The 19,364-nt window shown below is 42.2% G+C and overlaps 1 protein-coding gene across 2 annotated transcripts in view; it reads left to right on the forward strand.

Annotated features, from left to right (window-relative positions):
- HTT (huntingtin) overlaps window positions 1–19,364 on the forward strand; it is a 121,260-nt gene that overhangs the window by 61,856 nt on the left and 40,040 nt on the right. For both annotated transcript variants that reach the window (XM_082238496.1, XM_082238497.1), the window contains 11 exons: window positions 63–199; window positions 1,059–1,175; window positions 2,736–2,858; window positions 3,183–3,421; window positions 3,709–3,851; window positions 5,411–5,618; window positions 6,627–6,768; window positions 10,425–10,604; window positions 11,715–11,891; window positions 14,588–14,664; window positions 18,068–18,206. In XM_082238496.1, coding sequence (XP_082094622.1) covers window positions 63–199; window positions 1,059–1,175; window positions 2,736–2,858; window positions 3,183–3,421; window positions 3,709–3,851; window positions 5,411–5,618; window positions 6,627–6,768; window positions 10,425–10,604; window positions 11,715–11,891; window positions 14,588–14,664; window positions 18,068–18,206 — 1,682 coding nt within the window. The remainder of the gene's footprint in view (window positions 1–62; window positions 200–1,058; window positions 1,176–2,735; window positions 2,859–3,182; window positions 3,422–3,708; window positions 3,852–5,410; window positions 5,619–6,626; window positions 6,769–10,424; window positions 10,605–11,714; window positions 11,892–14,587; window positions 14,665–18,067; window positions 18,207–19,364) is intronic.

The following is a 19,364-nucleotide window of genomic DNA, read 5'->3' on the forward strand; positions in this document are numbered from 1 at the left end:
GTTTACATGTTTTAGTTCTGTTACATTTTAATTTAAAATTGATATTGTACCTTCTTTTGTAGCAATACCTGCTCTGCAGCCCATTGTTCATGATCTGTTTATATTAAGAGGAGCAAACAAAGCTGATGCTGGGAAAGAACTGGAGACGCAAAAAGAAGTGGTTGTCTCAATGTTGTTGAGGCTTATCCAGTACCATCAGGTAAATTGTGTGGGCATGCTTGTAGGCTAATTAGTATGTCCATTTTTGTTTAGAATACTTTGGCTTGAAGGTCTTGAATTCCATGTTATGTTCCTTTATGTGACAGTCTTCCAGTACCTTGTATGTTTTTTCTGTATGGAAAAAATTCTAATACGTTTCTGTATTTTTTCTTCTTCGTTTGAAATATTTTTATCTGCCTCTTGCTCGTAAGGGTTTCAAGGTAACTTAAGAATCAATAACATCAATAAAAAACAATTTGAATAAAATATCATAATATTTCATATTTAATGCAAACTACTGAAAGAGGATCAGTATTAAAATAGCATTAATTAATTATAGTCACTGAATGCTTGAGGAGTGCTCGTTTTGTATTTTATTTTATTGTTTGTTTATAATTTTGTTTGTTTGTTTTATATTTTGTTTCTTTATTTGTTTATATATTTGTTTACTTTTGTTTATATATATTTATATTTTTAGGTTTGTTTATATTTTTGTTTACTTTTTGTATTTTTGTTTATTGGTTGATTGGCACCATGTGTGTCTTGAGTGCACACAAGTGAGAGCTGCCTTATACATTACAATGCATTATAGGAAACATGGGGACCACTATGAAAAAAGCAGCCAGGGGTTGGGTTCTCCCTTTCTATTTCTCTCTCTTTTTGCTATGTGTTGGCTGAGGCTGACACAGAAACACTCTGTGTAATGACCTGAAGAAATTTATATTGCATTTTGGGGAGAAAAGAATATGGGAAATACTAGAACATTTCTGTCAGACAAGCAGGCAAAGAGAACTGAAAGGAATAGTTTTCTAGCGATATAATGGAATGTGGCATGTTCTGAGATTTTTATTTATCTTCAGGTGCTGGAAATGTTCATCCTAGTATTGCAGCAGTGTCACAGAGAGAATGAAGACAAATGGAAAAGATTATCCCGACAGATAGCAGACATCATTCTCCCAATGTTGGCAAAACAGCAGGTTAAAACTATCAGTTACCTAAACTAATATATGTTCATATGTTCCACTGTTTGTTTGCAATATGTGGTGTTTCAACTTCCAGTAGGCTTGGTAAGCGTGCTACAACTAAAATGACAGGCAAACTTGTAGCATCTTAAAGACTAACAAATTTCTTATGATGAATTAAAATCCAGCAGTTTTTACTGCAGTCTCCTTTTGAAGTTTCTTTGTTCCAGGATAGCCACCTCAAGGTCAATTAATAGATTAAGTTCAAATAAATAAATAAGCCTGGCATCATGAAATATCTCTCTGCTGGTTTTTATGTATTGTCTTTGTTGATGTCAGGCTTGTGCCCATTTGTGGGCTGGCAATCTGGCAGCTTTTGATGGAGAAGTGGCAGTTCCAGCCACCCAATCCCTCCTGTGATGGGTGTCCCCCTGGGGTCAGATGGGGAGGGCGCAGGCTTGTTGCTCAAGATGCAGCTGTGGCTCCACAGGTGGGAGCAGACTCACACTCTCCAACACAGCGCATGTCCGCAAGTTTGGCATTCCAATAAGCCGTGGGAGGCTTGTGCATAAGCTTGCCCTGCCATGCCTTTAAAAGCTTTGCTGGTGACTGTGAGAACTCATTGAGCAAAGCTTCCTTATGCCTTTGAACTTTTCTTGCTTTGATCTTGAACTCCTTGAACTTTGACGGCGGCTTCTAGCCTGGTGAGTGTCACCAGTTCCCATTACCTAGTCAGAGGTTTGAGGCTACTCTAGCCTTGTCACCAAGTCTGTACTTCAATACATACGGTATATCTTCCTTACTTTCAAGTAGGAGCCCCTGTTGTCGTGTTTTGAGCAAGAGCCAGGGCATACAGAACTTTTAGGTATATAGGGGGTGTTATCCAACTAAGTCAAACTCAGAGCAGTCCCACTGAAATCAGTGTAATGTCTAACTCTTTAAGTTCACTGATTTCAGTGAGTCTACTCTGAATATCGTTTACAAGAAACCCACAAGGCTTCAAAATTCCAAATGCGTGAAATGTTTAAATACAGGGAACTCCCCCTTTACTCGGGGGTTGTGTTCTGGGTCATTGTTTGTGTCAGCGGTCCCGCATAAGCCCATTCCACCAAAAGGGGCCCACATGTCAGCAGTTGTGCATCACTTGGGACGTTTGCCAAATGGTTGCTGCCTGTATGTGGCAAATGTAAATCAGTAACTTCATAAAGTCAGGTAAATGCTCCCAGCTCTTCATATTTCTTTGTGAAAAAGTGTACATTCATGGTAATGCTTTAATGCCATGCTGAGATTTGTGTTAGAAAATTAGAATTCTGTCTGATTAGGTTGCTCTCAGAAATTAATAATGAGTTCAGCATTTATTTATTTTTATTATTTTTATTATTATTATTGTTATTTAACTGATTTTGTAGATTTTTTGACATTATTATTATTATTATTATTATTATTATTATTATTATTATCATCATCATCATTATTAGAAAAAGCTAAAAAAGGAGAAAACAATAATTAAAAACAATTAAACATAATAATGTTGATGATGACAAAAATGGGATTTATGTTTGGTTTTTTAAATAGATGCACATAGATTCTCATGAAGCTCTGGGGGTATTGAACACTTTATTTGAAATACTGGCACCATCAGCTCTCCGACCAGTGGACATGCTTTTAAGGAGCATGTTTGTGACTCCCAGTACATTGGTAAGCATCATTTTTTCCTTGGCAAGATGTGAGTGGAAAATCACAGAAAGCTAAAGCAATCTGGTAAAAAAAAAAATGGAAGGGGGAATCATACACTCCTGCCCCCATCAGTATTTTCAACTTTACGTACAATTTGTTGATTGATTGCATTTATATACTACCTTTCTGCCAAGGCAGTTTACAATTTAAAAATACTAAAATAAATAAAAATTATGTAAAGTTGGCCCTTGGAGGGGAAGGGAGGCAGTTCAATTTGGGCAGGCCCTGGTGTTGTCTTCTTCCTTCATCGCTTTCCTTCTTTTGGGGTTTTTCTCTCATTGGTAGGCCTCCGTGAGCACTGTGCAATTATGGATATCTGGCATTCTTGCCATTCTTCGCGTTTTGATTTCACAGTCGACAGAAGACATTGTTCTTTCTCGTATTCAAGAGCTCTCCTTCTCACCATATTTAATCTCATGCAAAACAATTAACAGACTACGAAATGGTGAAACCATTCTTACCTCAACTCACGAACAAACTCTGGAAGAGCAAGATAAATATCTGCCTGAAGAGACATTTTCTAGGTTAGTCATTTTCTGTTGTTGTACAATTTCCTTATAATACATACTGGGATAAAGTGTGTATTTATTAGAAAAGGAGACCTGAGACATCCTAGAATTTTATAGTAACCCAACAATGAAATCTTACTACGGGCAAATATAAGTTATTTATTTATTGTGTCCATACATTTGTGTGTGCACTTATGGGATTCTTTTCCCCCTCCAGGGCTGTGTTGGCAAATAGATCTTAACCCTATTTTGTTCTTTACTTGGGGAATTACATGATGCTTTGTAAAACTCCCTCTCCCTAGGTTCTTGTTGCAGTTAGTGGGGATCCTCCTGGAAGATATCACCACCAAACACTTGAACGTGGATATGAATGAACAGCAGCACACATTCTATTGCCAAGAGTTGGGCACATTGCTTATGTGCTTAATTCACACCTTCAAATCAGGTATTGCCCTTCGGATAATGTGTTGTCTTACATTATTGTGTCAGCCATTAAAATAATGGATTTACTTTGGATTTACAGTAGCACCTTTGGGTAACGTAAACTTCAGGTTGCAAAAGCGGCAAACCCAGAAGTATTTGACCGGGTTTTGCCCCATGCGCAGAAGCGGTCTACCACCGCACGCATGCGCAGAACAGTGATCCTCAGGTTGCGAAAACCCAGGGATCCAGCTGGACCTCTGGAATGGATCCTGTTCACAACTGGAGGTACCACTGTATTTTGGAATGAATCTTATTGAACAGTTCTGTTTCCGTTGTACCTGAATTAAAAAACTTGTTTTTTTAAATGGTACTGTTTGATTAAGGTAGTTCAAAACCTTTCAAATTGAGAGAGAGAGATAGCTTAGTTGGTAGAACATGAGACTCTTAATCTCAGGGTCCTGAGTTCAAGCCCCACGTAGGAGAAAAAGATTCCTACATTTCAGGAAGTTGGACTAGACGACTCCCCCCCCCCAACTCTTACTCTGTTATTCTATGAAATGAACTGGTGCTGTTGGGGTGGGGGGACTCTGCAACCCATAGGTTGGTGCACCCAATGGGCCCTCTGATACACAGCATCCCAGTGGCGTAGCGTGGGTTGTCAGCACCCGGGGCAAGGCAAGTAATTTGCGCCCCCTAACCCGTGGATTTGCGCCCCCTAACCCGTGGATTTGCGCCCCATAACCCGTGGATTTGCGCCCCCTAACCCTAACCCCCAGATGTTGCACCCGGTGCGGCCGGCCCCCCCTGCACCCCCCACGCTACGCCACTGCAGCATCCCTGTTGTGCATGCCCCACAGCTGGACTTCAAAACAGATTTCTGTTCGTACCAGTAAGGGCCTTCTTTCAAGCCTAACTGCAGTGTGTGTATCACAGCTGAGGAAGGTTTCAGTTTAGGGTAATCTCTGAGTTCCCCTTGGAGAGGTTTATGCCAGAAGGATCCATTTTTAACTGAGTTTTTAGTACATTACAAGCATTACTCAAATCCTGCCAAAGTTTTTAGTTCATTACTTACTTATCAATGATTGATGAATGTGAAAATGATATTTTTTGAGTCAATGAAATTCTTGAGACTGAATATCAAAGCAGGTGGCCAGTCTCTATTAACCTTATCATGTTATCTGCTGAAACTCTTTCCACAATTATGCAGCCATGTCCCTTAACGAAGGGTAGTCTTGTATCTGTATCTGGGCCTCATTGTTTTCCACTGATCATGTTTTGAAGAAAATACTCATTGATATTTGGAGAGCTTTGCATTTCGCCAAGATAGGGTATGACTAATTTCAGTGAAATGCACTGCTAAAAATCAGTCAAAAAAAGATCCTAGGAGTACTTTTAAAAGTTTTTTTTTTTCCTGGAAGCATGATACTTAGAAACTTCATTAACTAAGAAATATTTAAAAATCAGATTGATAAGAATTAAATATTTTAGTGGCCTAAACCATGAGTTGTCAAATGGATCTCTGTTACAATGTGCTATTTCTAATTTTGTTTGGGTTTTTAAAAACCATTTTCACTGTTTTAGGAATGTTCAGAAGAATCACAGCTGCAGCCACTAAGCTCTTTACAGGAGATGAGTCAGATGGTGATTTCTACACCCTTAAAAGCTTAAATGATCTCGTTCAGTCCATGATACCTACACATCCTTCTTTAGTCCTCCTGTGGTGTCAAATCTTACTACTTGTTAATTATACTAACTGTAGCTGGTGGTCAGAAGTGCATCAGACTCCAAAGTAAGACTATTTTTCGTAGTGGTAGAAGTATCTTGTTAAGCATTTTTGTGTGTTTATATTGTAAACGGCCCTGTGATCCTCGGATGAAGGGTGGTACATAAATTTAATAAATACAAATTGTCCATAGTTCATTCAAGCAGAGTCCTTAATCGGGGTTGGCAACCTTCAACCCATAGCTATCAACTTTTCCCTTTTCTTGCGAGGAATCCTGTTCGGAATAAGGGAATTTCCCTTTAAAAATGGGAAACGTTGACAGCTATGCTTCAGCCCATAGTATGATTTCACTTGCCCCTGGCCTAATTTCAGAAGACCTCGGCTAGTAATCACTGTACCTCTAGGAAGAGGGATTTGTTATCCCTTGGCCCTCTGGGTGGAGAGGAAGGCAGGAAGGTGTCAGAGAGTACAGAAAAGGGTGACTAGTTACCTATGGTCCTGCCCACAACTACAAGCAGCATGCAACTTCAATTTCTGATTTTGCCTGCTTCGAAGTGGTGCTCCACCCTCTGTGTGTCTCTCTTCCTCTACTCTTTATTGCCTGTTTGTCCTTATCTGGGTGTCTTGTAGTATGTAATTTATTTATTTTTAAAGGGATCTTGCTTGTTAATCTGTGTGCATTTTTCTTGTTGCTGTTGCCTGGCTGCCATTTTGTTTTCCCCTGTTCCTCCTATTATTCCATTTTACTTGTTAGCCCTTTCTTTTGGGTTCTTGTCTGGGGGTAGGGGTGGGGGGTGGGGTCAGTGAAGATGTTTGTCTGGTGACTCCCGCTGCCGCCACTCTCCTACGAAAGCTCCGCCAACTCCCTTCTCTTCCTCTCACCTTGTACAGAGGGGCTTAGATAATAGAAGACTTGTCCACCTCACGGCTTTAGAAGAAAATGATAAATTAACTGCATAACAAAGGGTTCAAACTGGAAGAAAGTTTGACAGTGTTGTTTTCTGGAAATCAAAGTCTCCATTTAGGAGTAAAAATATTACCCCCCTCTCTCTCCCTTTCCCTCGCCCCCCGCAGAAGGCACAGTCTTTCCACTACAAAATTGTTTAGGCCTGAGAAACATGGAGATGACATTGAAGCAGATTCTGAATCCAAACTTGGTATGTGTAATCGAGAGATAGTCCGAAGAGGGGCACTCATCCTTTTTTGTGATTATGTGGTAAGTTTTGAATTATTCAAAATAATGCTGCTCCTCCTCCTATGGCAATGACCTACTTTTTATTTTGTGTATTTTACCCTTGTCTGTGAACATTTTGTGTGTAAACTAGTCAGTCATGGTGATTATTTACTTACTATTATTATCCTGGGGACGCGGGTGGCACTGTGGGTAAAAGCCTCAGCGCCTAGGGCTTGCCGATCGAAAGGTCGGCGGTTCGAATCCCCGCGGCGGGGTGCGCTCCCGCTGCTCGGTCCCAGCGCCTGCCAACCTAGCAGTTCGAAAGCACCCCCGGGTGCAAGTAGATAAATAGGTACCGCTTACCAGCGGGAAGGTAAACGGCGTTCCGTGTGCTGCGCTGGCTCGCCAGATGCAGCTTTGTCACGCTGGCCACGTGACCCGGAAGTGTCTCCGGACAGCGCTGGCCCCCGGCCTCTTGAGTGAGATGGGCGCACAAACCCCAGAGTCTGTCAAGACTGGCCCGTTTGGGCAGGGGTACCTTTACCTTTACCTTTATTATTATCCTATTCACATGTAATTGTGATTGAAAAGTCTTCTGGGCAGAGACCTGTTTGCCTTATGCTGTTAAGGTCCATGTACACTGTGCTGCAGCTAGATAAATAATAGCTCTCAGAGAATACCTTTAGTGATTTCGATGCATAATCTTGCATATAAAAATTTTATGTATTTGTGGCACTGCCATTTTCTGTACTTTCTTCATTCCCAATTCTCTGCTTTCTGGCAGTTATCCATTTTGGACATCAGAGTGTCAGGATCCAGCACTCTGCCTAAATATAGTGTGGAAGTTTAACCTTTTATTTACAAACATTGAACAGCTCTCTGCCCTACACAGCTTCTTAAAGTTGCTGGACATTTCAGTATTTCCACCCCCCCCCCGAAAATGTAAATATATGCAATAGTTAGTTTCTTTTCAAACCTAAATTTATTTTACTACCTTAACAACATAAAATGCACCATTTTAACATGGCATATAAAATTATGCTACTTGGCATATTTATTAAATTCACAAGTAATTTTATGTATATTTACTTAGAAATAATACTCAGTCCCAAGAAAGCCATCACCAGATAGTGGCCTCAAAGTTATAAATGCCTTAGGCTAAAATCCTGTACACACATAAAAAGGTACCCCTGGCTGTTAGGTCCAGTCACAGACGACTCTGGGGTTGCGGTGCTTATCTCACTTTACTGGCTGAGGGAGCCGGCGTTTGTCCTCAGACAGCTTCCAGGTCATGAGGCCAGCATGATTAAGCCACTTCTGGCGAACCAGAGCAGCGCACGGAAACACTGTTTACCTTTCTGCCGGAGTGGTACCTATTTATCTACTTGCATTTGACGTGCTTTCGAACTACTGGGTGGGCAGGAACTGGGACCAAACAACAGGAGCTCACCCCGTCATGGGGATTTGAATCGCCAACCTTCTAAACGGCAAGCCCTGGGCTCTGTGGTTTAGACCACAGCGCCACCCACGTCCCATACTTTGGAGTAAATCCCAATGCAACTTGCTTCTAAGTAGGTAGGTGCAGGATTATAACATATTATGTAATTTGAGAGAAGTGAAAGTTGACCACAAAGGACGGGTGAGGTCAGAAGGCAGCAGGTGTAGAATTCTTGTTTCTAGCATCTCCACACTAGATCATAGGTCAGAAGAAGAAGGTAACAGTTCACAAGAAAAAGAAGACCCTATGGGCTCCTCAGAAAGGTGACAGCACTCTCTAGGTTAAGAAATGCATCTTGGATTTGAGTACAGAAAGTGGCCATTTTAAGTGCGCCCAATATGTGCATGACTGCATTGAACCCAAAAGTGACTCAGAAAGGGGCGGAACAGGGTATTTGCAGGCTTTTTCAATGGTGTTTCAAATATACGCAATTTCTCTTAGATACACGGTGCCTTGGAACGTAACCCCCACATAAATTGGAAGTTTCCTGTATTGTATATGTCTACCGTATGCACTGGAACTATCATTTTCTAATGCTGTAGATTACCTTACATAAGAAATGTTATGCTACACATTTTGAGTTACTAAACCCCAGTCTTGAAAACATTTCACTCATTTGAAAAGATGAAATGTGTAAAAAAAAATTTCCTTTGGCAAAAGTTGTGGGGTGGGAGTTCTCAGGTGAGGAAATTTTCTTTTCCTGAAGTGTTTCCTCTCCCACTCCTGAGCTTTCACATATCTATTTTATTTTTACTTATTTATTTATGAGATTTATATACCGCCCTTCTTCTAAAGACTTTTGTTTGTTAGATATGGCCTCCTTCCAGGATTTAGTGCATTGATTTTCTCCCAATGGACATCACAGTCAAGATTTCTGCCATTAGCTCATTCTGCTCTTGCCTCCTCCATAACAAGTAATGGGATCTATTCCGAGGTTTAATAAAAAACACTGCTCCTATGATAATTTCGTCTTTAGTCTTAAACAGTGTCTGCATCTAGGTGAAAACGTAGCACCAAGTCTACCTGATCTCCACTTAAATACTGTGGTTTCTAGTCCAAAGAGGGAAGATTGTCTCCCTTATTTTCTCTACAGATGTTTGGTCACAACAGAGGTGGTTGTGGCCAGAATCAGACACACAAAGCCTTCCAGGCCCCATCTTCCTCTTCTGTGCAGCTCTGGGCTTCTGGAGAGAGGTTTAGTTCTGCCCAGCAAGACTCATGTTCAGTTGTAGTGTTGGGCTAGGTGCAGAGGTTTAAATCTCCCCAACAAACCCAGTGATGTGATGAGCATGACTGTGGTGTGTGCATTCATTCATTCAGCCTTTATTGGCATAATTTAGACAATAAAAACCATCCATAAAACATTGATAATCCCGACATGTTGTTTAGTCGTTTAGTCGTGTCCGACTCTTCGTGACCAGAGCACGCCAGGCACTCCTGTCTTCCACTGCCTCCCGCAGTTTGGTCAAACTCATGCTGGTAGCTTTGAGAACACTATCCAACCATCTCGTCCTCTGTTGTCTGTCGTCCCCTTCTCCTTGTGCCCTCCATCTTTCCCAGCGTCAGGGTCTTCTCCAGGGCGTCATCTCTTCTCATAAGGTGGCCAAAGTCTTGGAGCCTCAGCTTCACGATCTGTCCTTCAGTGAGCACTCAGGGCTGATTTCCTTCAGAAAGGAGAGGTTTGATCTTCTTGCAGTCCATGGGACTCTCAAGAGTCTCCTCCAGCACCAATCCAGACACATATTAAACACATAAAACATATTAAAGACTCACTAGCTCTTATTAAGTAAGATTAAGAGGTGTGTGCATGTATTTGTGGTATGCTCTGTTTCATGTGCCTGCACACATATGAGAAAGAGTGTGTTGCATATATGTAATGAGTGCAGGGCTCTTACATGCTCGGTGGCCACTTTAGTGGCAGAAGATCTTCAGAGGGTTGGCCAACCTTATATGTACTTCTCTGAGTTAGGGTATCGGTAGAGGAATTCACATGTAGAGATGTCATCCATGCAACCTTTATGATTTCATAGACTCATAGAGTCATCTAGTCCCTTCCTGCAACTGGGAATATTTTCCCCAGTGTGGGGCTCAAACCCACAACCCTGAGATTAAGGATCTTACGCTCTACCGACTGAGCTATCCCAGTTGACAGTTGGCATTGCCTTAGAACTGATGAATCAAATTCTTTTTCCTTCCATAGTGCCAAAACCTGCATGATTCTGAACACTTAACCTGGCTGACAGTGAATCACGTTCAAGATCTGATTAATCTCTCCCATGAACCACCTGTGCAAGATTTCATTAGTGCCATTCACAGGAATTCAGCAGCGAGTGGACTTTTCATCCAGGCTATTCAGTCGCGGTGTGAGAACTTTGCAGCTGTAAGTTGTTTAGAGTTATAAAAATTCCCTGTTACCCTTTTTCTGTGACTCTTATCCTCACCTTGGGATTCATCTTCTGAGCCCCATCCGCAAAAGCCCTGTGCAAGGATTTCTGCTTGCGCAATGGGGCCTTCCTCCCTCTGCTTCCCTTGTGCACATTGCACCTCCCAAAATTGGCTCGGGGTGTGTGTGTGTGTGGCATGGGCAATGTTGGATCAATAAAAAAATCCCATTCTATAAACCTAAATTTTAAGGGGGAGTGCAACCCTATCCAGAATCAGCTGAATACAGTCTCCCTGCTTAGAAATCTCACCTGCTGAACCTCGCGTTACGTAACCCTCTGGTTATGTAAACTTTAGAATGCGAACGAGAAGTATTTTTCCGGGTTACGACGCGCGTGCAGGGGCAGAACAGGCACCTCTGGTAGCGAAAACCTCAGGATCTGACTGAAGCTCTGGAACAGATCCCGTTCACAACCAGAGGTACCACTGTACTAGTAATTCTATCTTAGCTAGATTCAGATTCAGTTTACAGTGGTACCTCGGGTTAAGTACTTAATTTGTTCTGGAGGTCTGTTCTTAACCTGAAACTGTTCTTAACCTGAAGCACCATTTTAGCTAATGGGGCCTCCTGCTGCTGCTGCTGCGCCGCCGGAGCACGATTTCTGTTCTCATCCTGAAGCAAAGTTCTTAACCCCAAGGTACTATTTCTGGGTTAGTTTGTAACCTGAAGCGTATGTAACCTGAAGCGTATGTAACCTGAAGTGTATGTAACCTGAGGTACCACTGTATTAGCATTCATCTACCCTATTGTTATCTCCCAGCACTCCTGTTCAGAGTATCTTCCAAATTAGTCAGGATTAGATGCAAAAAAGAGGTAGAGTTGGGTGTTATGGGGGGGGGGCAAGGTTGACATAAAGAGAAACTCAAGGAAGTGGTGTGTACATTTTTGGGGTCCATGCCTTTGTTTAGTCTATGCCTGAGTTTAAGCTATAACTCCATTAAGGAATGATTTGTTTTGTTCAGAGTTGTTCAAAACTTTCATATGTAATTTGCTTTTCGGTAGTTTAGTATGAAAAAAGCCCTGTAATTTTCTTTTCTCCCTGTTTAGCCAACTGCAGTAAAGAAGACTCTACAGTGCTTAGAGGGGATTCACCTCAGCCAGTCTGGTGCCGTCTTAATATTGTACGTGGACAAGCTTTTGTGTACTCCATTCCGTGTGCTGGCTCGCATGGTCGATACTCTTGCTTGCCGTCGAGTAGAAATGCTTTTAGCTGCAACTGTGCAGGTACCAAATGCATTGTCAAGTTTATGTATACTTTTGTTTGTCAGTGTTTCTGATACAGTGCAATATTCTTAAATTTAACTTGCATTCAGTCTGCCTAAATAAAAAAAATCCTTCCAGTAGCACCTTAAAGACCAACTAAGTTAGTTCTTGGTATGAGCTTTCGTGTGCATGCACACTTCTTCAGATACACTGAAACAGAAGTTGCCAGATCCTTCTATATAATGAGAAGGTGGGGAGGGGTATTACTCAGAAGGGTGGTGGGAATGGGAGATTGGCAGATAGCTGAGATGAGCCTGTTGACGACTCTTAACGACTGCAATAGGTCTTACAGGAAAAGGCAAGGGGTGAGAAGGTGAAAAATGGCTTAGTTACCGTATTTTTCGCCCCATAAGACGCACCGGCCCATAAGATGCACCTAGTTTTTTGGGGGGAAATAAAGGAAAAAAAATTTATTTCCCCCCCAGGTGCGCTCCGCTAATCCCGAAGCTTGGGGCGTGCGGAGCTCAGCGCGCCCCAAGCTTCTGGGTGCCGGCAAGCAGTCCTCTAGCCCTGGGAGAGCCGCGGAGCTCTCCCAGGGCTAGCGGACCGCTGCGCTAATACAGAAGCTTGGGGCGTGCTGAGGTCAGCGCGCCCCAAGCTTCTGGGTGCAGGGAAGCTCTCCGCTAGCCCTGGGAGAGCTGGGTCTCCCACAGCTAGCGGATAGCTTCCTGAAGCCTGGAGAGCGAGAGGGGTCGGTGCGTACCGACCCCCCTCGCTCTCCAGGCTTCAGCAAAAGCCTGCATTCGCCCCATAAGACGCACCCACATTTCCCCTTCATTTTTGGAGGGGGAAAAGTGTGTCTTATAGGGCGAAAAATACGGTATGCATAATGAGATAAGAATCCGATGTCTTTGTTCAGACCAGGTCTCTCCATGGTTTTAAGTTTGGTAATGAGTTGCAATTCAGCAGCTTCTCTTTCCAGTCTATTTCTGAAATTCCTTTGTAGTAAAACAGCTACTTTGAGAACTTGTATAGAATGTCCTGGGAGACTGAAGTGTTCTCCTACTGGTTTCTCTGTTTTGTGATTCTTGATGTCAAATTTATGTCCGTTTATTCTTTGGCGTAAGGTTTGGCCTGTTTGTCCAATATAGAGAGCTGAAGGACACTGTTGGCATTTGATGGCATACACAATGTTAGACGATGAGCAATTAAATAGTCCCAAGATGGTATGTGTGATGTTGTTGGGGCCAGTAATGGTGTTGTCCGGGTGTATGTGGCAGCAAAGTTGGCATCTGGGTTTATTGCAGGCTCTGGTGCCAGTGTCCGTGTTAAGTCTGGTTGTAGTATTATTGTGGGTTAGGAGTTGTTTAAGATTGGGTGGCTGTCTGTAGGCAATGAAAGGTCTTCCTCCCAGAGCTTGAGAAAGAGAACTGTCATTGTCCAGGAGAGGTTGTAGATCTCTGATGATGCGTTGTACTGTTTTAACTTGGGAGCTGTATGTGATGACTAGAGGTGTTCTGTTATTTTCTTTTTTGGGTCTGTCTTGCAGCAAGTTCTCTCTGGGTATCAGTCTGGCTCTGTTGATCTGTTGTCTAACTTCATCTGCTGGGTATTTTAGTTCTGAAAAGGTTTGCTGTAGATCTCTTAGGTGAGAGTCTCTGTCTGTAGAATTGGAACAGATGCGGCTGTAACGTAGTGCCTGGCTATATACAATGGACTGTTTGGTATGTTTGGGATGGTAGCTAGAGGCATATAGATATGTTTGTCGGTCAGTTGGTTTACGGTATAAGGTGGTGTCTATGTGCCCATCCTGTATTTTTATAGTAGTGTCCAAAAAATGTATTTCTTGCATGGATTGATTCATTGTTAGGTTGATTGTGGGGTGAAAATCATTAAATTTCTGGTGAAAGGTGTCCAGGGTCTGTTGACCATGTGTCCAGATGATAAAAATATCGTCAATGTATCGCAGGTACAGGAGAGGTTTGAGTGGGTAGGAGTTTAGGAAACGTTGTTCTAAATCTGCCATGAAGATGTTGGCATACTGTGGGGCCATGCGGGTGCCCATTGCTGTGCCGCTGATCTGAAGGAACAGGTCATCACCGAATTTGAAGTTGTTGTGGGTAAGGACAAATTGGCAGAGTTTGGTGGCAAGGTCCGCTGTGATTTTATCTGAAATGGTGTTCCTTATAGCTTGTAAACCATCGTTGTGTGGGATGTTGGTATACAGAGATTCCACATCCATAGTAGCTAGTATGGTATTGTTGGGAAGATTATTTAAAGATTGTATTTTCCTCAGAAAATCTGTGGTGTCACGTACATAGCTGGGAGCACTGATGGCATATGGTTTCAGAACAGAGTCCATATAACCGGAGACACCCACTGTAATAGTGCCAATACCTGAGATGATGGGGCGTCCTGGATTTCCTGGTTTGTGTATTTTAGGTAGAAGATAGAAAGTTCCTGGTCGAGGTTCTGTTGGTGTGTTGGTGAGGATCTGTTCTTGGATGTGTGGGGGTAGCTCCTTAACAATCTTGCTCAGTCTGCCTGTTAAGTAATTGTGGGAACAAAATTATTTACCATAGGGAGACGTGACTGTGTCATGTGCAATGTTGTATATAAACATAGTTCTTGGCGTTATTCTTAACTTATCATAATGTATGTTTTATTTTTCATTTGCCAGACCTATACAAATGTTTGTCTTTCTTGTTTTTGTATAGAACAGCACTGCTCAGTTACCAATTGAAGAACTGGATAGAATTCAGGAATATCTTCAGAATACTGGATTAGCACTCAGGTAATGCATTAGTGATGCTGTATTCATGCAATATGGAATGTTCCAATCTTTCAAAATGTATTTTGCATAGGTTTCCCCCCCGCCAACAAGAAGTAATTGCATTAAACAGCTTCCTGTGAGAGAAAATCATAATAGTTCTCCCCAAGCTTTGCTTAAACCAACTTTTTGTCCTCCACCCCAACCAACAGGAGGACATGGTTCCTTGTCCCTGTCATCTTTGAATTGTTCCAGTTATTAAAATGGCTGTAATATCGTGTATGCCTTCTGTGAAGTGCATACCCTCCAACATTTCTCTGATGAAAATAAGAATGTCCAGTTCTATAATGGTAATTTTACCATTTATACCCCATGCATCTTTACTGGGTTGCCCCAGCCAATCTGGGCAGCTTCCAACATACATAATAAAACATTAAGCATTAAAAAAAACTTCCCTGTACAGGATTGCCTTCAGGTGGTTCAGAGGTCAGATAATTCCATACCCATCAACATTTCTCCAATGAAAATAGGGGCATCCTAAGGAAAAGTAGGACATTCTGGGATCAAATCAGAAAACAGGATGGCTTTTCTAAATCAGGGACATCCCTGGAAAATAGGGATACTTGGAGGGTCTGGAAATGGGATAACTGAACTTGTTTCCAAGTCCAGAAGATGGAACTCTCTTGCTTACCCTTAGGACTACCCCAGCGAGCATTGCCTGCCCAAGTGGGGATGGAAAAGTCCACTGCCCCCACAGTTTTCTTCTATAATGTTCATTTAACATACGGTTTTATCCTGATCCCATTTCTTCAGTATCAACTCCTCAACTCCGAACTATTTAGATTTTAGCTATGGATTGCTTACATACTACAGAATGCTTTTTAATTGTGTCTTATATTGTTAATCTTGGTAGCCCCCTGCTTTTTTTTTGTAGCCAGTAGAACTAGAACAGCCTCATATTTGGCCTCTCCACTTAGACACAGCTCCCTTTATCAGAATCCATACCATTGGATTGCACCAGAGGGAGAAGTGAGATGTCGAGACACACTCCATTGGGTTGGTTGGAGCCAACTATCATATTGCTGCTCACCAAGCACTGACTATTCCCCTTTTTAATTTTGTAATAATACAAAAGAGTGTCCAAATTTGCTTATTGACCTATCCTCTCCTAGCTCCTTTTTTCTTTTGTATCTTGCCTCTTAGATTGTAAGCCTTTTATGAAATAGGTAAAGGTAAAGGGACCCCTGACCATTAGGTCCAGTCGTGGCAGACTCTGGGGTTGCAGCGCTCATCTCACTTTATTGGCCAAGGGAGCCGGCATACAGCTTTCGGGTCATGTGGCCAGCATGACTAAGCCGCCAGTTGTGGCAAACCAGAGCAGCGCACGGAAACGCCGTTTACCTTCCCACCAGAGTGGTATCTATTTATCTCCTTGTACTTTGACGTGCTTTCAAACTGCTAGGTTAGCAGGAGCAGGGACCGAGCAACGGGAGCTCACCCCGTCGCGGGGATTCGAACCGCCAACCTTCTGATCGGCAAGCCCTAGGCTCTGTGGTTTAACCCACAGCGCCACCCGCGTCCCTTTTATTAAATACAAACTGCCTTTTCAACAAGTTTGGAGCAAGTGGGTATATAAATGTAGTACCGGTAATTACAAAAATAGAATTGTTGGACGAGGTTAAGTGTGTTTAGTAAACAAAGACTGAACTTTCTAGCTAGCATAATGAAGTAAAAAACCAAGGAGGCTCCATCAGACCTCCTCTCCTCTCCATTCTCATCTGGGGGCAGCCATTCCAGCAGTAGGAGAGCTGGGAAGCAGGGCTCACTCTATTGTCTCTGCTGCGTAGGCCAGCCCTGTAAGACCTCTCCTTTCCCTCAAGGGTCATCTGAGGGCAGCCACTCCATCAGGGGCCTCAGCAAAAGAGGTAGGAACAGAAGGCTCATTTCTTCACCTTTATTGGAGGCCCAGCTCTGTCAGCGGCCTCCTGCCCCTGAACCATACTAGATGGTCAACATAGGAACAACTGTTAGAAATTGGTGCCCAGATTTTTTATTTTCCTCTTCCTTCCCTGTCCCTTTTTCATTGTATGTAATTTTTTTTAGGTTGTAAGCCTGCAGGTGAAGACTGTCTGAATGTAAGCTGCTCTGGGAGCTTTTGGGATTGATGAGCAGAGTACAAATACTCTTTAAGTAAATAAAATAAATTCCAACACAAATTTATATTGGAAAATAGAACATTTATTTCCCAAACCTAATCTCTGACACAATACAAAGAGGCGGAACAAACATGTGAAAGTAGCAACCTCAATTTCTGCCTGTTTGTGTAGGGAAGAAAATAGTTAAATCATTAGTTAAGTTGTCTTGAAGAGAAACTGTTAGAAGGAAAGAAAGTAAGGCCATGTTTGACGTGATTGGAAGAGGGTAAGCAAGGGCAAGCAAGCTATGTTACAGGTAAGAAAACATTTGGAGACATCGGGAAGACTTGCAAGACTTAGGAAATGTAACTTTTTTACAGTAGAAGCTTTAAAGAGAATTGCAGATTAAGCACTTGTGCATAGCTGATGGTGTAAAATAGGGTAGTAACAAAAGGGATTAATTGTACATGTCAAAATGTGTAAACCATTAATTGGTTAGTGTTGCTTTAAAACGGAATAATCTAATGTAATGAAGGAGAGGGTTTGATGATTTAATGCTACTATATTTAGGTGTGTACTGCGTTTAATTCCTTTGTAGAGACTTCCACATAAAGGTTTCCACTTTGCACATGCAATCAACAAATGCTAATGAATTCTTTATCTTGTTATTGACCTCCAGTGAGGGAACCTTCAGATTAACCTGCCTACCTCCATCATAGCTCTAACTGTCCCATTTTCCCTGGAGAGGGAAGAGGCGGTACCCGTGCACATCGGTGGAGCGCATATGAGTGCACTATGCCCCATTATGCCCCCGTTCTGCCGCCTTCTGGGTCCAAAAGGATCTGCACTTTGGCGATCGTGCATCAGTTGGATGCACCTAAGGTGGTTGCTGCCGGTAACAGCAAAGCTCTCTCTTTCGGAAAATATTTTTGTTGTATTTTTGTACAGTAATTCAAAAACTAGTTAGGAAGAGTGCTCAAGGATATAGAGCCTTTGTGTTCTCCTCTGCAATTCCTTCTGCAGATTGAGCTACCTTGAACAGAACTCTAGGGCACACTGAGTCTATTGCCTCTCATTAGGAAGGTTTGAGCCTGATAAAATATATTACTTCCTACTTTTTAAGCACATCCTGCTTTTAAAAAACCATATATGGAAGTGTTGCGCTTAATTTATCAAGTGAACCATATCTCCTGTACTGTTGAAATTGTTCACATTTATCCACTGGAGATGTTACCAGAATGTTTTTGTCTCTCTTAAACTCTGCTTAATCTGGTTGCATTTCTTTTTTCCAGACACCAAAGGCTCTACTCACTCCTGGATAGGTTTCGTCTTACTGTAGCACCAGAAACAAGTAGCCCATCATCTCTGGTTACTTCACACCCACTGGATGGGGAGAGCCAGCCTGCTCTGGAAACTGTAATTCCAGATAAAGTAAGGCCGTAGATTATTGTTGTAGATTTACTGTAATTATAATTTTATTTTAAATGTACAGGTAACACTTTTCAGTCTAATAAACTTAGTAAATAGATGTACATTTTCTGTTCTGAATGCTAGAGATTGGTTAAAAGCAAGAATCTGTGTGTGTTGTTCAAACATTAGGGCTTTGCACAGCAATTTCATAATTCCTGCTTCCATATTATAGAGCAATTGTATTCAGAGACACTTAGCATGTTAAAATGTTCCTTTTAGACATGCTGTCCTTAAAAGTGGGCCTAATTAATTTTTAATTGATCATTTTTGGCAAGTGCTCATCAAAATAGGATGCCTAGAATCAAATACAGTATTCTAAATAAGGACAAAATAGATAGGTCTTGGTTTCCACACACACCCACACACACCTTAAAATGCTAAGAATGTGATGCTTTTGTTGTTTGTGGGGAACTGGTTTTGTTCGAGTTACAGAAAGCAGTCAGAAATGTGTGGATTCCTGTGCATTAAAAAAGTATGTCTCCGTTTAGAAAAAGATGGGGTTTTGCTGTAGAATGATTGACCTCTCACCTTCTCAATAGCTGACATACAGTCGTAGTAGAGAATGCAGGAGGAGGGTGGACTCAAGAGGACAAAATGGTGACTCTGATATGGTTAGAGGAACTGCTAAGACCTGGTTAGTCTCTGGAAGTCTCTCCTGAAAGTGTCAAAGGCAGTGTCTTTTCTTGCACATGCATCCCTAGATTCCATCCAGGACAGATTCCCGGTGGTCATTACAGTGGTGTGCAGATACCTGTGAGCCTGTCATTGGAAGGCTGAGCTCCTGTCTTGGAAAAAACTCTCCAGGCCAACTGACGGAGCAGGCAGCACCTCAGTCAGGGCAAAAGGAAGCTTCACGCAGCAGTTTTTCATCTTGTGACCTACCTTGGTGGCATAAGTGGACCTTTTTGCATCGCAAGACAAGAACCAAGTGAATCAGACTTTTACAGGGTTATCAGAGCATTGTAGCACCGCTTGCCCTGTTTGTGCTGACAAAATTCTGATAGGGTCCATATGTCTGGTGAACTGCTACTTGCTCAGAATTGCCATTCTCTTCATAGTCTGGCATTTGAGGCTTCTGTTGGTCACCCACGATGGTTGTCTTGGATGCTCACCAATCCC

Source organism: Podarcis vaucheri, assembly GCF_965113315.1.
Source record: "Podarcis vaucheri genome assembly, chromosome: 9".
NCBI classification, from domain to species: Eukaryota; Metazoa; Chordata; class Lepidosauria; order Squamata; family Lacertidae; genus Podarcis; species Podarcis vaucheri.